The sequence below is a fragment of the Felis catus genome, chromosome B1 (genome assembly GCF_018350175.1).
Source record: "Felis catus isolate Fca126 chromosome B1, F.catus_Fca126_mat1.0, whole genome shotgun sequence".
Taxonomy (NCBI): Eukaryota; Metazoa; Chordata; class Mammalia; order Carnivora; family Felidae; genus Felis; species Felis catus.
In genome coordinates this window covers 112,588,110-112,610,252 of record NC_058371.1, presented here as the reverse complement: position 1 = coordinate 112,610,252, position 22,143 = coordinate 112,588,110, and the positions used below count along the sequence as shown (strand labels likewise).

The window sequence follows — 22,143 nt, the reverse complement described above, 5'->3', positions numbered from 1 at the left end:
CGACTTCGGCTCAGGTCATGATCTCATGGTTCATGAGTTCGAGCCCCGCGTCAGGCTCTGTGCTGACAGCTCAGAGCCTGGAGCCTGTTTCGGATTCTGTGTCTCCCTCTCTCTCTGCCTCTCCCCTGCTCGTGCTCTGTCTCTATCTCTCAAAAGTGAGTAAACATTAAAAAAAAAAAAAGAAAGAAAGAAACCAGTGAGATGGTTCTAGTTAAGTGTGTGTGTGTGTGTGTGTGTGTGTGTGTGTGTGTGTGATATATTTGCACGTGCATGGAGATGTGTACTCATTTGTAGGTTTAATCTTGAAGTTTGTTCATTATATTCTTAGACTGATGTTGAGCTCTCAGTATACCTATTATCAATAAACAATGTATCTACTTTTGGTCTTGTTGCCTGTTGCAGGAGGCACGGTAATTTCCTTTATTTTGGAAGCAAGGAAACAAATTTTACTTGACCTTGAATGTCTTCTACGTAGAAAAAAAGCAACTGGAAAATACATTTAAATAATTAACTGGTGCGGTGTCTGGGGTGGCTCAGTTGGTTAAGTACCTGACTTCGGCTCAGGTCATGATCTCACGGTTCACGAGTTCGAGCCCTGCATCGGTGTTTGCTCTGACGGCTCAGAGCCTGGAGCCTGCTTCAAATTCTGTGTGTCTCTCTCTCTCTCTCTCTCTCTCTCTGCCTCTCCTTCACTTGTGTGCTCACTCTCTCTCTCTCCCTGTCTCTCTCTCTCTCAAAACTAAATAAATAAATAAAAAAGAAAGCAAAGCTAAACCATGATACATTTAAAAAACACTGGTTCGTTCAAACCACCATGAAAATACGTTGGAGTCTGAATAATCTAGATGGGTTGTCTTGGCGCTAATCAGCTCCCCTATTTAATTCTGCAGTCCTTTCCTTAGTCTGCACAGCCTCTTCGCAATTGTGGCTGCCTCGTCTCCATCAGAAGGCCTTTGTTGAAGGTTTTCACACAGATCTTGCCATTTATTTTGCTGGTTTAAGTTACTAAATTGCTGAACATAGCCTGAGAGTCTTCATTGGAGATGCCAGATGATATATGAGGTAATCAAGGAAAATTTTTTTTAAGTAGATTCAGAGTGAACTGGTCTGTGACTTGCATCTCACCTCCTCTTCCTCCAGCTTTCTCTAAAGTCACCTTGATCTGATGTACTCTGAGAAGTCAGAGGGATTTCTTCCCTTTTGTGAATTAATAAGCTACACAGAATTGTATTTTTAATGTGCTGGTCTAGTAAGTGACTTATTAACATGACATAGAGAGAGGCCCCTACGGAAAAATGGTTTAGCTCAGCACATTTGCCTGGCATTATAATTATTCAGGACATGCTCACGAGTCACTCCTGAACACATCGCGCACTTGGCCAGGCTTTCCCCATTAATTTGCAGCACAACACAACTGATTCTAAAAAGAAGAGGTTTTAATCACCGAGTAAAACCTCCCCCAAGAAGGTATGACCTAAAATTGTTTTGCATCTTCTATACCTTGTTTAAAATTTGCATATATTTAGAAAACTTCAGTAACGCTGGATGACATTTAGCAGATATAAATAGGGGCTTTTGAGTTCTATAGGAGTTCATGAGAAAAAATAACAAGTTACCATTGAAAAATATTGTTATGTTGCCTACAGTATTTATATACCAAGTACTTTTGTTCCAGGACAGATACTCTTGTTTAATGAATGAACTTTGAAGTCTGTTCATTGTGGAAAGTGCATTAACATACAGCATAGTTAGCCGTCTAGAGTTAAAGGAAATAGGGTGAGGTGTATCCTAATCCCATTATGTAAATATGAAGGGAATTTCAAATATATTACTACACGTGATCTATCCCTTATTACCCCCACATAACCCTGTGATGGGGACAGATGTGCTTTGGTTACCAGGCTTTATAGATCAGGACACTAAGAATCAGTATGTTTTGTGACTGGCACAAGATCGCACTTTAAAGGGCTGAAGTAGGGGAATCTAGGAATTTTTACTCTTAGAAGAGGGTTTTCCCCATGAAATCATGGGGAATAAGCCAGAAAACAATACGCGTTTTGTAGCCCTTCTGCTTGTTGAGTGTCACTTTACCTTACATCAGTGTAAGTACAGGTCACTATAATTGAGCTACACTTGGTGTGATTAACGTTCACTGATAGGGCCACCAAGATAGACCAAACACAGCACCCAGTGACACCATCAACACCGTTCTGTTCCATTTCCAAAGGCAAGTCCGAGATACCCTAATTTAGGGAAGGATTTTTTGCATACAGTCAAGCACAGCCTCTTTTAAAGAGAGAAGGTGAGGAACAACTGAAAGTTCTCTCTGTGGGTGCTTGGGGTGGGGGGAGGGGGTGTATGTGCTCTTGCCCAGAGCAGAAACTGAAACAGAGCATTTAAAAAATCTACCAATGGCTATTGCTTAGGGCAGTGGAATCCCACTCCCTCCTCCCTCCTCACCCTGCCCCTGTACCCTCTCCCCTTCTTTCTTTTTCTCTCTCTCTCCCCCCACCCCATCCCCCCCCCAACCCACTCCTATTCCCAAATTAGTTAATTGGCTTATTTCTGAGGTGTGACTAAACTGAAACATTCATGCAGAGAGTGATTTTTCTTTTTCTTCTGCCTCTGGAAGAAATCAGAAGCCCGAAGAATTCAGAAGAAAAGGCAGCTGACTAAACATGGGGCTGGGGCTTGGTGGAGCTGATTATAAAACCTTAGTACCCTGGGAAAGTGTGCAGGTTTCTTTATATCCTGATGTGTTTGTAATTCTCTACTGTCTGAACAGTATTAGAAACTTCAATTGACTAAGCTATTATCATCACAAAACTAATCAGGAATTACCTCTGTTGAAGAAGAATACATTCTTGAAGCTTTTTAGGATAACTATTATTTTGAACGAATTTCAAACTTACAGAAAAATTACAATAGTACAAAGATCTCCTAGAAACATTCTACTCAGATTCACCAATGTTAACATTTTGTCCTACCCCCCCCCACTCATGCCCCCCTTCCCGTTAGAGTATTTTGATACATTATTTCCCTTTACATTTTAACATTCAGTATATATTTCTTAAGGGACATTCTCTAACATAACTACAGTGCAGTTATCAAAATCAGAACATTTAACATTGATATAATATGATTATCCAATCCACAGTCATAATCAAACTTCATCAATTAACCCAAAATGTCCTTCTGAGCTATTTTTCTCAGTCCTGTATCCAGTCTGAATGCATGCATTACATTTAATGTTATGCCTTGTTAGATTCCTTCAAACTGGAACAGTCCCTTAGCCTCTCTTTGTCTTTCATAACCTTGATATTTTTGGAGAGTACAGTTATTTTGAGAATGTCCCCCAGTTTTAGTTTATCTGACTTTCCTCATGATTTAAAAATACAGGTTAAGCATTTTTTTTTTTTTTTTTGGGTCAGGCATTTCACAAAAGTGGTGCTGTGTCCCTCTCAGGAAATCCTATCAGGAGACAGATTCCGTTGGTTTGACCATTATTAGTGATGCTGTCATTGACCACTTGCTTAAGGTGGTACCTAATACTTCCTCCACTGTAAAGTTACAATTTATCTCTTTGTAAGTAATTTCCAGAGATTCTTTGAAACCATTCAGATACACCTTTCCTCATCAGACTGTCACCCATATGTTTTGGCATCCACTGACGATTTTCTAAGGCCATCATTCCTCCTAAAATCACTAATAGGCAATCTATGTGTGGAAAAAACCCACAACTTTCCCTTCTCCTCACCACCCATAAATATCTATATCTGTATCTATATCAGAGTAAGGATTCATGGATTCTTATTTTAGTCAATGGGTTATAATTTCATTATTAATTTTGACATTCTAATTCTCCCAGATTCGACCATGGTAGTCCACTCAAGTGGGCCCCTGTTTCCTTTTGACTCGTTCCCCTGGTTCTTTGAGAACTTCCTTACTTTTGGGCAAAGCAAAGATGTTCCAGGATCATCTTGCTGACTCATCACTGGAATTGGCCATTTCTCTAAGGAGTCCTGGTTCCTTTTAGTGGGGAGTGGTATTTAGAACTCATCATCTGGGAACTAGCTTTGCTCATTTGCTCCAAGCTTGTCAGTGCTGCTACTCCCGCTCAGCAGAGCGAACTCAGTTTGTATTTTTATATCCACCTACCTATATCTACACACAAAAATCATTGAATTTACACCAAACCTGTAATTATAATTTAATATGGAGAGACATTCTAGTCTTTCCCCTTTCCAGATTTATAACTCTCTTCCCCAACAGTGAGAAACTTGCTTTCCATTATTCTCTTTTATTTATTTATTTATTTATTTATTTATTTATTTATTTATTTATTTATTTAATTATTTTCATTTGCTCAAGCCATTAGAACACAGAGAATGTTGTTTCTGAATTGCTAACACATACCACTAGAAAACACAAACTTACTTACTGGAACTGAGTATTTACTTAGAATTATTTTTAGGGAAAATGTTCATATGTTAAACACACAAATCTTTTTTTTTTTTAATTTTTTTTTTCAACGTTTATTCATTTTTGGGACAGAGAGAGACAGTGCATGACGGGGGAGGGGCAGAGAGAGAGGGAGACACAGAATCAGAAACAGGCTCCAGGCTCTGAGCCATCAGCCCAGAGCCTGATGCGGGGCTCGAACTCACGGACCGCGAGATCGTGACCTGGCTGAAGTCGGACGTTTAACCGACTGCGCCACCCAGGCGCCCCTAAACACACAAATCTAATGGACACAGTTCAATGAATTTTGACAAATGCACACATCTTTGTTACCCATATCTCTAATAAGATAGAAATTTTTTTCAGTCATCCAAGAAAGTTCCCTCCCTCAGGCAACAGTCTCCCAAAAGACAGCCACTTTTCTGGTTTTACTTTTTACAGATTAGTTTTCTTGGCTGAGTTTTTTTTTTTTTAATGTTTTTATTTATTTTTGAGACAGAGAGAGACAGAGCATGAACGGGGGAAGGTCAGAGAGAGGGAGACACAGAATCTGAAACAGGCTTCAGGCTCTGAGCTGTCAGCACAGAGCCCGACGCGGGGCTCGAACTCACAGACTGCGAGATCATGACCTAAGCCAAAGTCAGACACTTAACTGACTGAGCCATCCAGCCGCCTCTTGGCTGAGTTTTTAACAGGAAATTATTATATCTAGAGAGGTTTTTTTTTTTTTAAGAAATTAAAAAAATATTTCTTATACGTGGATGTTGACCTATGGCATATTATCTTTTGGATAAATTAATGTATATAATACATCCTTAAGCCAAAATGAAATGCAGACTCTTAGCATGGCCTCTGCTGACCAGTCAGACTTCTTTGGCCCCAGTCCCTCTAGTTCAGCGGACACCTTTCAGCCACACTGGACACCATTCAGGTCCTCAACCCCATGAAGTTCTTTTCCACTCTAGAGCCTGTGCACTTTTCTGTTCTCTCTGCTAGGATACAATTTTCTTATGCTTCCCCTGTCTGGCTTTTTCTCATCATTCAGACCTCAGTAAACCATTACCTACTCCAAGAGATTGTCCCTGACTATTTTACCTAACGGTGCCCACAACTTTTCCTAGGTTTTTCTCTGTCACTTCTCCTGTTTTATTTTCCGTATACCTCTTATCACTCTCCTATGTGCTTATTTAGTCTTTGTTGTTCCCTCAGCACCTAGAATAATGCCTGGCAAATGTGTTTGTGTGTGTACGGCAGGGAGAGGGATGGGGTGGGTGGGTAAGGAGTGTGGAAGGAAAGGGTTTGATAAATATTTTTTTTTAATTTTTTTTTCAACATTTATTTATTTTTGGGACAGAGAGAGACAGAGCATGAACGGGGGAGGGGCAGAGAGAGAGGTAGACATAGAATCGGAAACAGGCTCCAGGCTCTGAGCCATCAGCCCAGAGCCTGACGCGGGGCTCGAACTCACGGACCGCGAAATCGTGACCTGGCTGAAGTCGGACGCTTAACCAACTGCGCCACCCAGGCGCCCCTGGTTTGATAAATATTGGATGAATGAATGATCTAATACTTTAGCTTCATATTCTTTATGATATGCCTGAAGGACAAAATATTTTCCTTAGCCAAATTATTAACAAATATGTCAACATTTCTGTACTCCCCCTTTCTTTTATGCTTTTTACTTTGCTTACTCTTCTAATGAGCAAGTGTGCAATATTTTACTGTGATATAACTACCTTTAAAAAGTATATATTCATTGATTTTTTGAGCAGTTTTTCAGAAAAAGTTATTTCCACTTTGAAATTATGGAAATATTAAACATTAACATTTTAATTTACAAAGGCATTTGCCTAGTTAGAGCCATAAAAAAATGCTCTTTTCAAAAGTGGGTTTTCCTGCTTTTCAAAATGCTCTTTTTTCAAAAGCAGGTTTTCCACCTGGTCAAAGGTTATTTCACCTGGGAGATTACTCAGAGCACTGCCTTTGCATAGAAATGAAATTGGAGTCTGTCCCCGGTGCAACATAAATAAGAAAGAATGTGCCATTAGGGACAGGAGCTGGGGACTCTGGAAGATACTCCTCTGCTCTGTGACAGGACACAGCTGTTCACTCTCAGAAGGACAATTAGAAACAACTCCTTGAGTTTGGCTTTGTTGTTTATCTACTTGTTGCTTGATGGCTTTTGAGTGGAAAAAGTGACAGTTCATAATTGGATTTATTTTTGCTTATCTACAGTTCACAGATTTTTAGTTATGGCACCAAAATATCAAACTATTCATATAAAATATCTAAATCTGGAAACTTCCAGATTTTCATTTATTTGTTGACCTAAAAATTCCAAGAAAGGCTTTGACAACTATTTGATAGTTTTCTGGATAGAAGGTCATTTGAAGGCCTGCAATATAATTACATAGTAGTTATAAATACATGCAGCTGTGATTACATAGTTGACTTTTTCTATAGGAATAGAAACACAGGGACTGTGAGAAGAGGTGACATGTATTTTGTTTGTGTGTTTGTTTCTAAGGAGCATAGCAGCCACTGATCATGAACCAACAGATGCCAGGAAATCCTTCCCTTGTTTTGATGAGCCCAACAAAAAGGCAACCTATACGATATCCATCATCCACCCCAAAGAATATAGGGCAATTTCAAATATGCCAGTGGAGGTAAGTCCTTTAAAAAATTTTTTGTTTCTGCAGATCGTCTGTTTAAAATAGCAGGTAAATTATCTTATTTACTATGAGAGAACCCAATGAATTCTAAAATTAAATGTGCCCTCATAGTTCATTAGAGGCTTGAAAATTCATTTTGACAATCTCTTTTCTTGGAGTCCTAGAAGTCTTTAACCTGACATATCCTAGTCTAGTCAAAAAGCCATGGTTGGGTTCCAAGCAAGAGTGAATACAGTTGACCCTCATCGGCTGGGCTCTGCTTAACTGAAACAACCCCCTAGTCATGACAGAATAATGGCAAACTCATGGAATTAGAGACTTAAAAATATTCTTGGGCCCAGTGCCTATTCTTGATTTTCAGATAAATAGAAGCCCAGTGTTTAAGATTGACGTACTGCAGAAAACCATCACTTAAATATTGGAGTAAAGAAGCCAACTCCAGGGAAACTCATGCCCAAAGACTTTCTAGTGAACAAATAGTGATCATGAAATGTTAAAAAAAAAAAAAAAAGTAGGCTCCAGTAAGTTCTGTCTGTGTAATTACTGGCATAAGACTTTTTCCTCCATTACTGCCCCTCAACCACAGAAAGAGTAATGCAGCTAACTAAGGTTGGGGATTATTGTACCTTATACATAGAATAAATGCACATATATTGACATGTAAAAGGGTCAGTCTCATCCTTATATATAATTGTTCCCTGATACCAGAAAAAAACCCTGCTTAAATTATATCTGCCATTGTTCTGATCCACTATCTGAAATGTCATCATTGAAATTCATCCCTCTTAATGACCAGTATTCCTCAGAAAAGCAAGAACAAAGTAAAACCAACAAAAGCTTTAAGAGGGTTCAAAAGTAAATTGTCAGCTATCCATGCCTTGCAATGTGAATTAGTTGATCAATTTGTTTTATTCTGGTGTCAGGCACCTGAGCAGTTGAGCTTTGACTGGAGAAGAAAGAGAAAAGGACAAAACTAAAAGAGTCTGGCACACTGACCCAAAAGGCTGGGCCAGGGTAAAAGATCCTTTCAATGTTTGGTCGGGATGGGAAGGGCAGGTGGGAGGAGAAAGGATGCAAACCTTACCAACTTCTGCTTAAGACCTCTCAGAGGACCTTTTCATTTTGCAGAATATATTCATCACCTCTTACTAGTTCCAGACAATAGTCCTGGAAGAAGAAGGATATTGGGTCATTAGGAGTTCTCACTAGTAGTGGTTACTAGAGTAACTTTGCTGGCGTTCAGATACTTCTCTACAAGCACTTGCACACCCATGCTTGCTTGTCAATGAGGCATCGATTCTAGTCCAACCTTCCTCACTTAAGCCCCTTTGAAAGCTTCCCACTGCGGTGACTTACTGTGTGACTACAAGGCACATGGAAATATTTAAACAGTGGGTAGCACGAATTGGGCAAGTATATGTGGATGGAATATTAGGCCTGGTGATTGGGGAAGAGGAAGGCAAAGCCGGCATGGGCAGAAAACCAGACAGATGGGAGTCAGTAGTGGCATCAGTAATGAAATTCTTCTGTCCGTGATAATCAAGACAGTGACTTTAGTGATGATACCTTGGGTCTTTGATGTAGGCATTGGAGATGGAAAAGAGAACCCAACATCCTGCTCTGCCTGGTACAGCAATTGCCCTCCCTGAACAAACATTTGCTTAGTTCTTCCTTTGTGTGAGGCATTGGGCACTAGCCTTTTCTTCATTGACAGATCTGCTATCCCCTCAAATATCATGGTTGGGATTGTATATTTAATGTAGAAAGACAAACGAATTCCTATATCCTAGTCAAAGTTGTGTTTTCCCTGAGAAACCTCGTACAGTGTATAGTTCAATCACTCTTTCACAGGTCTAAAAATTAAGTGCCATTTCCGTTAGTCTTTTTCAATATCACCATTCATGGGTAAGAGGAAGTTTTACCCCTAAGCTTTGACAAAGGACTTCTGACTAAAACTCCAGGTTTGGAGGAATCATTTGTTTGTCTTGTCTGTGACTGATCTTTTGATAAATAAAAGATTATCTTTTGTTTTCAATAGAAAGAAGAGTCACTGGACCATAAATGGAATAGAACAACTTTCAAGAAGTCCGTCCCTATGAGCACCTACCTGGTGTGCTTTGCTGTACATCAATTTGACCGCGTTGACAGAATATCTAAAAGGGGAGTACCTGTGAGTCCCATTATATATTTTTTATTTTTTTAAGTTTATGTATTTATTTCGAGAGAGAGAGAGAGCGAGAGAGCAGAGGAAGGGCAGAGAGAGAGGGAGAGAGAGAGAATCCCAAGCAGGCTCCACAGCATCAGCACAGAGCCCAATGCGGGGCTTGAACCCATGAACCATGAGATCATGACCTGAGCCTTACCTGACTGAGCCACCCAGGTGCCCCGAGTCCCATTATATTTTTAAAAATTTCCGGGGCGCCTGGGTGGCGCAGTCGGTTAAGCGTCCGACTTCAGCCAGGTCATGATCTTGCGGTCTGTGAGTTCAAGCCCCGCGTCAGGCTCTGGGCTGATGGCTCAGAGCCTGGAGCCTGTTTCCGATTCTGTGTCTCCCTCTCTCTCTGCCCCTCCCCCATTCATGCTCTGTCTCTCTCTGTCCCAAAAATAAATAAACGTTGAAAAAAAAATTAAAAAAAAATTTCCTACCTAAGGATTTGTGATTAATTTTCTATTTTTTTTAATGTTTTCCCCCCTACTTAACAGACTAGGAAAGCCCATTCGTCATCAGGGTCTATGAGCTTGATGATAGATGCACTGAAAATATCGAAAATCATAAGCTGAAAGGACACATGTGAAAAATAAACACGACAGACATAGGAATGAATAGTTCTGAATTCTTTCAAAGGGAAAATTCACTATAAATCTAAAGCTAGCTCCCAAGTATATCAGCACCAGTTTATTAAAATATTTGAGCATGCCCAGTTTAGTGAAGTGGTTAGTATATGTGTTTGGGTGGGGTCCTGAATGGAGGCCAGAGAGGAAGGAGGAAACCATAGGAAGATGAATATCCTTCAAAGTTTGTGATGCCATTCCTATATGCAATTCAAAATAAGATAACAACAAAGTGTCAGAAAGCATATTTTTACAGTGTAAGAGATAAATAAGCTTTTAGAAATCAAGATGATTAATTCAATAATTTTCTTTTGAAAACACAAATACTTTTACCTAATTATTCTTCTCATTCCATTTTGCTCATGCCCTAAACACTTGCTTAATCTGATTTTCTTTCTGTTAGTCCACCTCTGTGCTATTTTATATATATACATACACACACACACACACACACACACACATATCTATATATTTGCAATATAACTTTATAAGGAAAAAAATCATCACTCCTATTTCACAGATGAGAGAGTCGAAACTTAATATGTTTAAGTAATTTGCTCAAGATCACCCAACTGGCAAGTGGTGGATACTGTATGCTGCTAAACCTTCTGAAATATGATATTCTGAAAATATCTTTACCTCTTCACCAATCACTGGAGGGAAGGGGTGAGTTCCTCCATTTCCTGTGACACTATCTCCTAAGGAAATTTACCTTAATGTTGGTATAGTAGGAGTCGAGCGTGGTTTCCAGCATGCTGCCTTTACTGTAACCAAATTATAGCAAATGAGGGAATGTCCTAACACCTTTTCAAAGGGGTTGTATATCATGATGAATTTTGTCATCCCTTACCACACGTGTTGCTTTGATGTGACCTCCAGTCATGGTAAAGAGCATTGCCGGGGGCTAATAGATAATAGTAGGGGTAAGAAAGAAATGCTGCTAGAAAGAGGAAATTGTTTTTTCTATATTGTGCTGAATGTCCTTGCTGGCACTCCTCCTGCTTAACATAGAGGTGAAAGCAGTAGTTCAGCTTGGTTTTTCTTACAGACTCCTCACAGTCATAGAATTTTTATCTGCAGGTGCTTTCTTCATCACCTGCAATTCAGTTGCATGAATGTTTTTCATCATGTGCAAGTGTGTTCTACACCAATTTTTTAAAAACCTAATGATTGCTTTTTGGCCAAGTTTTTTATTTTGGGTGGAAATGACAAGGCAAAGCAGAAGGCCTAAACAATTCACTAGTGATGATGTAATTGCATAAAAAGAAAATGTAGGGGCACCTGGGTGGCTCAGTTGGGTAAGCGTCTGACTTCGGCTCAGGTCATGAACTCATGGTTCATGAACTCCAGCTGTATGCTGTCAGCACAGAGCCTGCTTCAGATCCTCTGTCCCCCTCTCTCTGCCCCTCCCCCACTCATGCTCTCTTTCCCTCAAAAATAAATAAGCATTTAAAAAAATAATAATAATAAAAGAAAATGCAGTCAACTCATCAGCAACCGACAGCGTACTTGGAGTTATTTCCTATAGTGACGGTGAGTTTGCATTTCCAATGCACCTGGTCCTCTGGCCAATGATATTTATTTGTAAGGTGTGATAGTGGCTGGATGAGTCATCAGAGCCCATACCAGTTAGTTAGCTGAGCTGTAATGGTGGATTTTGTATAAAGGTTTTAGATGACATAATGGAAAATACAATTTGGCAGAAGATCCCAATGGTATCTTTGAGTGGTAAATATTTCTTAAATATCAAAGCTGACTGCATACTATTCTGTTGTAAATTTGGTTAAGTTTTCACCATTTGGGTGGGAAATGAATATTGTCATAATATATTGCTTTCTGATGATCTATTTGGTAAAAGGGAAACAGAATGCTATAATCTCTTTGGACACTTTCCAGAGACTCTCTGTTGGGAGAATTCAGTGAAAGTGAAACATGGAGCTAAACAAAGTAGGGGCCCTTCCCTTCCACTCCATCTACAGAAGACAGGCAACCAGATTTTTCCCTCCTGCAAAACCTGGTAGGGCTGTTTTCTACAAAAGGTAGACAGAACCCTTACTAGAGAACTTGCAAGGCATCTAATATGAATGCCAATTTATGGTAAATTCTGCCTCATTGGCATTTGAGAGGTTCCCTGCCTGGCTTTTCCTACCCACTCACTCTAAATTGAAATCTAACAGTTAACACTCAAGCACAGGTACCCCAGTACAATCTCCCATTCTAGAAAAAATTAAGGGGAAACCGACCTACTTAAATATACTTAAATGTGACATCAATGGAAACGCAAACCAGCCTCAGTACTACATTCTTAGAGCTGAACAGACAGTTTAAGATAAACAGGCATCTGAGGAAAACAAACAACATAAAAGAAAATCCAAGGCAAATAAACAAACAAAAAAAAAAACTCTGGGGGCCAATAGTAATGATTGGGGAAACTAAAGAGAATTCCAAAAAAAGCCATAAAAAATTAAACTTTCTCACCTGTACAACCTTTAATTATTACTCTCAAATTCAAGAAGATATGATCACCATAAAATAGAAACAGAAGCTATGAGAAAACAATCAGAAATCAGTAGTTCAAGTTTAAAATAAAACATGATTTCCAAAGCATAATCTGGCTCTGATCCCCAGTAACCCGTTACTAATTACCAATAAGCTTATGGCTTCAGTCCTGCCATCGGCTTTGTATTTTTATCAAGTTCATGGAGATATTTGTGTTGTTTAAAGTCCTGATATGTCTTGTGGGTTTTCCATTTTTCCATTGCATCTATCATTTCAGTATGTGGGGGTACATCAAATTTTTAATTTACTGTACCATCTTGACCCAAAGTCCCTATACTTCTATTTCAGTTTTTAAAAAATGGAACTAGGTAGCTTTTGTGTAATGCGATACTTTTAGTAGAAATTTCATGAATCAAAAGATACTTTGCTTCTGACAGTGTTATTTTGGTACATTAATCACTTGCTATTCATAATCAGATTATATTGTGCAATCAACAATCAGTAGTACCCTGATTAAACCCTTGGGTATGTTCACCATTCTGGCAAAAGTTCCTTTATATCAATAAACATAGAATCCAGACCTATGTTCTTCTGAATTGTTTACTAGCAGGTATTATTTACACAGCAGGTATTAGTAGTTGAACCATTCGTTATGCTTAAAATGTCCTTGCTGCTCATGAGAAAAAATTGGAATAGAGGATTCATCCCAAAAAAACTGTTAAGAAGAAAGGTAACTGAGTTTGGAAGGTAGCTCAAAAGACTTTTAACTTTGTATATTTCCTTTATTGAATATTATTTGCATGCGTTTTGATTCAGTCCTGAAAAATAAAATTTAGCAATAATTGAGGCTAGCCTTTGATGGAAAGACTTTTTACAACTCTGTTGGTAAGAAATCTCCTGAGGACTTTTTCAGGTTTAGTTGATTGTTTCAGGGTTTTAAAGTCAGTAAAATCTTTAAGTAATATCTTCAGGTATTTATCCAAAGAAAATGAAAATACTAACTTGAACAGATATATGCACCCCTGTGTTCATTGCTGCATTATTTTTAAAATTTAATTATTATATTTTATTTATTTTTATTTTAAATTTTATTTAAATCCAAGTTAATTAAGACATAGTGTAATAATGGTTTCAGTTATGTATAACACCTAGTGCTCATCCCAACAAATGTCTTCCTTAGTACCCATTCAGCCCATTCCCCCCACCCACCTCCCCTCCAGCAACCCTCAGTTTGTTCTCTGTATTTAAGGGTTTCTTATGGTTTGTCTCCTTCCCTATGTTCGTATGTTTTATTTCTTAAATTCCACATATGAGTGAAATCAAATAGTATTTGTCCTTCTCTGACTTTTTTTGCTTAGCATAATACATTCTAGTTCTATCTGCATTGTTGTAAATGGCAAGATTTCATTCTTTTTGATGGCCGAGTAATATTCCACATCTTTATTCATTTATCAGTTGATGGACATTTGGGCTCCTTCCATAATTTAGCTATTATTGATAGTGCTTCTGTAAGCATTGGGGTGCATGTGACCCTTCAAATCAGCACATCTGTATCCTTCGGAAAAATACCTAGTAGTATGATTGCTGGGTTGTGGGGTAGTTCTATTTTGAATTTTTTGAGGAACCTCCATACCGTTTTCCAGAGTGATTGCACCAGTTTGCATTCTCACCAACAGTGCAAAGTATTCCCCTTTCTTTGCATCCTTGCCAACATCTGTTGTTTCCTGAGTTGTTAATTTTAGCTATTCTGACAGGTGTGAGGTGGTATCTCATTGTGGTTTTGATTTGTATTTCCCTGATGATGAGGGATGTTGAACATCTTTTCATGTGTCTGTTAGCCATCTGGAGGCCTTCTTTGGAAAAATGTTTATTCATGTCTTCTTCCCATTTCTTCACTGGATTATTTGTTTTTTGGAGGGTGTAGAGTTTGATAAGTCCTTTATAGATTTTTGGATACTAACCCTTTATCTGATATGTCATTTGCAAATATCTTCTCCCATTCTGTAGGCTGTCTTTTAGTTTTGTTGATTCTTCCCTTCGCTGTGCAGAAGCTTTTTATCTTGATGAAGTTCCAATAGTTCACTTTTCCTTTTGTTTCCCTTGCCTCCAGAGACATGTGTAGTAAGAAGTTGCTATGGCCAGGGTCAGAGAGGTTGTTACCTGTTTTCTTCTCCAGGATTTTGATGGTTTCCTGTCTTACATTTAGGTCTTTCATCCATTTTGAGTTTATTTTTGTGTATGGTGTAAGAAAGTGGTCCAGGTTCATTGTTCTGCATGTTGCTGTCCAGTTTTCCCAACACCACTTGCTGAAGAGACTGTCTTTTTTCCATTGCATTGTAGCATTATTTACAATAGCCAAGATATGTGAACAACTTAAGTGTCTGTTGATGGACAAGTATATAAATACACACACACACACACACACACACACACTCAGAAATATTATTCAGCCATTAAAGAAGTCTTGCCACCTGTTACAACATAGGTGGATCTCAAGGGCATTATGATAAGTGAAATAAGTCAGAGAAAGACAAACACTGTATGATTTCACTTACATGTGGAAGCTAAAAAACAAAAATAAAAACAAACCAAAAAAACAGGCTTGTAGATACAGAGAATATATTGGCTGTTGCCAGAGGAGGGGGTGGGAGGTACATATAATGGGTGAAGGGGGTCACAAGGTACAAACTTCCAGTTATAAAATAAATAATTTATGGGGGATGAAAAAATAAATGAAATCACTGGATTCTACTCTAGAAAAACAATTAGTACAAAATGTAGAGATTATATGACTTTTGAATTAACTCCCAAACTATCAATAAAATGTACTTCTATCGTTTATATAGGAGTCAAATTTTGGGAAGCAATATCCTTGATAAACATGTTATTAACCTCTTAGGTTAGTTCAAAGTCTTCTATTGGGCTGTATTGCATTCCATTTTCAATTTTTTTTTAACGTTTATTTATTTTTGAGACAGAGAGAGACAGAGCATGAACGGGGGAGGGGCAGAGAGAGAGGGAGACACAGAATCGGAAACAGGCTGCAGGCTCTGAGCCATCAGCCCAGAGCCCGACGCGGGGCTCGAACTCACGGACCATGAGATCGTGACCTGAGCTGAAGTTGGACGCTCAACCGACTGAGCCACCCAGGCGCCCCTGCATTCCATTTTCACATCCACAACAACGTGGATTATGAATATATTTTTAAGTTATAGGTTTAATACCCATACATTATAGAAAATGTGGCTGGAAGAAAGCAAGTAGAAAAAAGGAAAATTAGGGGCGCCTGGGTGGCTCAGTCAGTTGAGTGTCCGTGTTCAGTTCAGGTCATGATCTCACAGTTTGGGAGTTCGAGCCCCGCATCAAGCTCTGTGCTGACAGCTCAGAGCCTGGAGCCTGCTTCGGATTCTGTGTCTCCCACTCTCTCTGCCCCTCCCATGCTCATGCTTTGTCTCTGTCTCTCAATAACAAATAAATGTTAAAAAAAAAAAAAAGGAAAAAGGAAAATTGCCTATATTACCATATATAAAAATCATTCTAAGTTATTAGTTTTGTGATGTCATCTGAAGTACATTTGACCTATGACCTCAATAACTTTGCTAGACTTTTTAGCTTGGCACTACTCTTCCAGAAACCAAATTCAGGACAAATTAAATGGTAAGAGTGATCCTGTTCCTGAGAAACAGTAAGTTCTAATTAGGACTTGGGTTTCTTTGGGCTTTTGACCTCCATCGTTTGTAAAGAGGGATGTGCAAAAAAGGAGCAGTTACTTTGCTAGAGATTAATTCAACTGTAGTCAAATTCCTTGGCTTTCATGATCACACGGAGGAAGTTGAGGGGGACTACTCACTAAGAGAGGCTGGTATTGTCCATTTAATTAGTTTTATACTATAACCATATTAATTTAATTGACTCAGTGGAAGAGGTTGTATTGTGCCTGCTTCCAAAATGTTATAGGATGATTCCTGAATAGAATTATACCTTTGAATGAATCCTTCCTACTGCCTGTGTCTTCTTACTTGCTTCTGGCTTGGTCCATTTGTCTGGATTGGAAAGATTGAGGGCAGGGAATATGTATATCATGGGGCTTTTTAAAATAAACTTTATATTTTAGAGCAGTTTTTGGTTTTATGCCATGGATTTTAATTTATGCATTCTCCTACATGGAAATAGTCTTCTTAGAAATAAGTTTTATTGTTTTCATACTCATATATTTTTAAACTTCTTATTTTGAAATAATTTTAGATGTACAGGTGTTGCAAAGATACAAAAGAATTCCCATGTAACATTTACCCAGCTTCCTCCAAAGTTAACGTCTTACAAAACCATTTATCATACATTCATCAAAACTAAGATATTTGTACAAAACTATTAACTAGACTACAGACTTTATTTTAATTTTACCAGTTTTTCCACTAATGTGTTTTTTGTGTTCCAGGATCCAATAGATGATACTACATCGTATTTAGTCATGATGTCTCCTTAATTTTGTCTAGTCTATGACATTTTCTCCATCTTTCCTTGTTTTTAATAATCTGGATATTATTGAAGAGGACTGGTCAGATATTTTGTACAATATCCCTCAATATCCCTGAAGTTTTCTCATGATTAGAGTGGGGTTTTGGATTTGGAGGGAAGATACCTCAGAGAAAAGGTACACTTCTCATTAGATCATTAGACACATGCTATCAACACAACTTATTGTTGGTGATGCTAACTTTGGTCATTTGGTTCAGGTGGTATCTGCCAGGTTTCCCTAGTATAAATTACTATTTTTCTTTTCCATATTCTATGTTACAAGTGATCACTAAGTATAGCCCATTCCCAAGAGGAAAGGGATTAAACTCCACTTCCTGGAAGGAGGACTATCAAAGAATTTATGGATATATATTATAGCCACCTCAGCAATTAATAAGTATATGCAGGGAGAGATAATTAAAGGTTATGTACATATCCTATTTCTCCTTAAAACTTTGACCACTCATTGTCATATTCGCCAGTGGATCTTACCTGTAGCAGTTCTCCTTCTAATGACAATTTTCTGCCTCAGAGCTGTTTTTGACATAGGTTTATTTTATTATTTTAAAAAGACATGTTTGCTGTGGCTTTGTAAAGTTTTCAGAATGAGTTTAATTTCAATAACATTTTTATGAGTTTTTTAAAAAGATGCCTTCCTTTATTGGAAGGGCTATTCGAAATTAATGGCTCTTAATCTTCCCCCAAAGCATGTATTCAATCCAGGAAGCCATAGAAGATTGCTAATGATTCATATTCTTTATTTAAATTTACAAAAAGATAAACATAATACTAATTTAAAATATACAATTCTATGAGGTAAGTTAGACTTCTTTAATGTTTGGGTTTTGTTCTAAGAAAATTCTGCAGCAGTTGTAATCATCAGGCACCAAACAACTTAAATTTTGACTCAAATGAACTGGCACAAGTAACTCTCTTGTAGTTTTTTGAGGGAAAGCTGTCTGGATCTTCCTCTGTTCTTGTTCCAGTCCATTGTTACAGCATAAGTTCTATGGTTTGCTTTTTTTCTTGGCCTTCTGCTTTTTTTCTAAAAAGCTTTTTTCTTGCTTGCTTGCTTTCTATGTCTGTCTGTCTGTCTGTCTGACTGTCTATTTAGAGAGTATGAGCAGGGGAAGGGCAGAGAGAGAGGGAGGGAGAAAAAGAATCCGAAGTAGGTTCTGTGCTGTCAGTACAGAGCCTGATGCCAGGCTCAATCTCCCAGTGAGATGGTGACTTGAGCTTAAAATCAAGAGTCAGACGCTTAACCTTAACCACCTGAGCCACCCAGCAGTCCCTAAAAGCCTTTCTAATGAGACTTTTGCAAGTCAAAAGCTTTTGGCTTTCCAGTTTATTGTGTGGGCATGAAACGCCTATTTTGGAAGTGAAAAACTCCACTTTTTTCCCCCTTGTATTCTCTTAATGTTCTACTGGTAATGTGGATATCGCTCACCTATAAGGAAGTGCAGACAAAGAAAATCACAGAGGTTAATAATTCAGTACATTACCTGCAATGATACTAGTCTTCTTGATGGGACGCATAAAACTCTCACGTGTCAAACACTGCTTCATATACTAGCTTATTTTATGTTCACAACCACACAAGATAGGTGCTGTTATTCCTATTTTGCAGCTAGGGAAAGTCAGGTGTCATTCTTAGGGTAGAGAAAAGAGGCAGTATGATACAGTAAAGACCAAACTTGGGGCTAAATCCTAGTCAGTTTCGCCCTAGTCTTCATTGGTCTCATGTACACACGAGGAAGTTTCTTTTTAAAACCCTTCAAACTGTAAAGTCTGATGTAGAGGTCTACAATTCTTCTCTAAAACCATGTGGCTAGTTGCATGTTAAAATTCAGCAATTTTCTGATTTGTGAAGGTCAAATGGTACAAATACTGCATAGTTTTGAATAACTACAGCAGGATCTGGGGCAGCACCTTACAGTCAAAGAGAGATACTAATTTCTGCAGCACTGTTTTTGTGGTGAGAAAAAATAAAGATTAGAAAAAACTATCATTTGTTCAGGACAGATGAGTCTGCAAAATTAGTTTGCTCTGAACACATAAAAAGCTTTATATTTTCAGAACTCTTTGGATTTTATCATTGTGAAAACTGGAGTAATGAAACTTGTCAGTGATGCAAAATATTATATTCTATTACTGTTAATAGTCTCAGATTCACAGAATTGATGCATAGAGTGACACACTGCATGGAAAGTGCTTCTTCCATTACCTGAAAATTTTAAAGTACTCCGTGGGACTAATGATTAATCATGATGATGACACATAAAGGAAATGGCAGCAACCAATCAGGTTCCTAATTCTCATGGACGTAAATTCCTCCTCTCAAATTCCTGGAGATCCTTGAATGAAAGGGACAATATTAAGAACTCTGCAAGCCTTCTTTACAGGCAGTTCCCATATAATCAGAGAAAAGTTACAACAATGATAACTCAGATGTATCACTCTTCCCAAAAGAATAATCAGCTGAATATGTGCATTAGAAGGCATAGACTTTAAATCGGACACTAGCTCCATAGATTCAGTACTTTGAGATACGACTCATGGTATCCAACAGTGGTATACCTTGGTCATTTAATTTACTTGGGGAACTTGCTGCCTCTGCAAACTAAATATATGCATACAAGTTAGGTTCTTAGAGACTTACAAACTTTGTATTTATATATAAGGTTGTAAAGCTTATATATAAACTTGATATTTGACCTTTAATAGAGTCCTTGAATAATAAAAGATATATGACTCAGAAGGCAAGAAGAAAGAATATGCACGCATCTCTTCTTTCTCATTCCAAGCTGTTTCAATATTGCCAGTCATATACTTAAAAAAAATCATCACAGAAAAGCAAACACATAAACAAGAAAGATGGCAATTATTTCAAAGTGATGACAATTCGGGGTAATTTCCTGAACTCTGTCATGGACAGATGGTGGCTGATGGTGGAGGAAGGCTAGCCACCTTTACTAAAGCCCACAGAAGGGAGCGGGAGATACAGATGGAGCATGAGTTGAAGATGAGGTCAGAGATCAGGAAGGGCTGAGCAGAGGACGAGTGAAGGCAGCAGCAGAGGGAAGAACGCTTGAATCAGCAAATCTGAACATCACAGATGACCTGCTATGAAATGGATGCCACATGAGAGGATTTTGAAGCTTCAAATGGCACACCATGTTGGCAGTTGGCCGTCTTTAAGAATATGGTTTTTTTATATATAGCAGATAGGACACGCTTGTAGATAAACTTTGGCTGGTTATGTTACCAGATTAATGTCTGAATCTGTATATTCTGCGATTGCTTAGCTCAGTTGATCAGAGCAATGGTCATAAAATAGATCGATGACCCTTCAAAATAAGGGTCATGGATCCCATGTGATCTTCAGACTGGTTAGACTATGAAGACAGAACATAGTTCTGGGGGCTTGAGTTTCTCAGAAACAAAAGAAGAAAGGACTACTTTCATTGATTGACTCCACATTGATATCAATCTACCAACAGAAGTCTAGAGAGTGAGAAAAAACAGAATATGTTGTCTCAGAAGCATTGTGCTTAAAGGGAGTTGATCCACTAGCATGGGAAAGAAGATCTGGTACAAAGAGCACAGTCTTTCTTTCCCCATTTTCCACCTGGGGTTCCCACTGTTATCTCTTCTTCCTCTTAACTCTCAATGGTGAGTCTAGGGACTCACTGTTATCGCTTCTTCCTCTTTCTCCCTATTTCTCAACGTTTCATTGTTCAAACATTATGTGTGGCACAGAAGTAGGGTGTCAATAACAGTGGAGGAAGTCATGATGGAACTACCTTCCTGAAGTTTTTTAATGAGAATAGATGTAGTAGAAATTCTGAGGGAGTTTTGACACCCTAATTAATTCACAGATGAAAAATTCTCAGAATTTCTGCATCTAATGGAGCCATCCTGTCTAGTCATGATAGTTTTGATTTTACAGGGGGCAACTACCTCTGCTCTATACAGTGGCCACCGACTGGATCCTTAGTTTCACTGAACTTCTTGGAAAATGCATGTCATTGTTTCCATAGAAAGAGAAAACAGTGAGAAAATGTATCATCTACCCTGACAGCTGAAAAAAAACCAAAAACAAACCTCAAAGGATGTTGCGGTGATAGTTGTGTGAATAGTGTTGCCTTTAGAGATGAAGATGAACACATCTTTACTTGTGCAAATAAAGCAAGAATGTCAATGACCCAGTGGATGTGGGAACAGTGAACCAGCACTGGTAATTTCAGGGATGCTCTTTCAGTACTTGTCCTTTATTTGCTTTTTACAAAATGTTTATTTATTTTGAAAATGAGAGTGCGCTCGCACATGAGTGGGGGAGGGGTGGAACAAGAGGGGGAGAGAGAATCCCAAGCAGGCTCTGAGTTGTCAGCACAGAGCCTGACTCAAGACTCGATTCCACTAACCATGAGATCATGACCTGAGCCGAAATTAAGAGTCAGATGCTTTACTGACTGAGCCACCAGGCACTCTGGTATTTGTCCATTAAATTATTGGATCTTTCCACTGTTGTTCACAGCTGAGAAAAAATGGCTCAAGATCCGTGCCTATAAGAATACCAAAATTAGCAATGCTTTTGGCATAATAAAGGAAGAAAGTAGGCATAATTTCTCTTTCTTTTTTCCTTTTTTAAAATTATGAGTCACCTGTGCCATTAGGTAGATGGGATTGGATTTACCAAATGACTGCATATTTTGCTTTACTTGAGGGTTTTGAATCTGGCCATAAGTTTAGCAAGTACGCTTCACTTGAATTCCTCAAAGTTATTTTTAAAAGACTTTTTTTAGGGAAGTTTTAAGTGTACAATTAAATTGAAGGGAAGGTATGAAGATTTTACATATACCTCCTGCCCCCACATATGCATCCCTTACCCCATTATCACTATCACTCCTCCAAATAGCACATTTTTTTTTTTACCAAAGATGAACCTACATTGACACATCATAATATCCAAAATCCATAGTTTACCATAGGGTTCGCTCTTGGCATTGTACATTCTATGGATTTGGACAAATGTATAATGTTATTTTTGTATCATTGTTATATCCTACAGATTACTTTCACTGCCCTAAAAATCCTCTGTGGTCCATTTATTCATATTTCCTTCTTCCTCCACCTCCTAACCCCTAGCGACGACTGA

General features: G+C 38.4%; 1 protein-coding gene across 1 annotated transcript in view; it reads left to right on the top strand.

Annotated features, from left to right (window-relative positions):
• Window positions 1-22,143, top strand: part of ENPEP (glutamyl aminopeptidase) — an 87,263-nt gene that overhangs the window by 6,395 nt on the left and 58,725 nt on the right. The window contains exons 2-3 of the mRNA XM_003985081.6: window positions 6,989-7,130; window positions 9,175-9,306. Coding sequence (XP_003985130.2) covers window positions 6,989-7,130; window positions 9,175-9,306 — 274 coding nt within the window. The remainder of the gene's footprint in view (window positions 1-6,988; window positions 7,131-9,174; window positions 9,307-22,143) is intronic.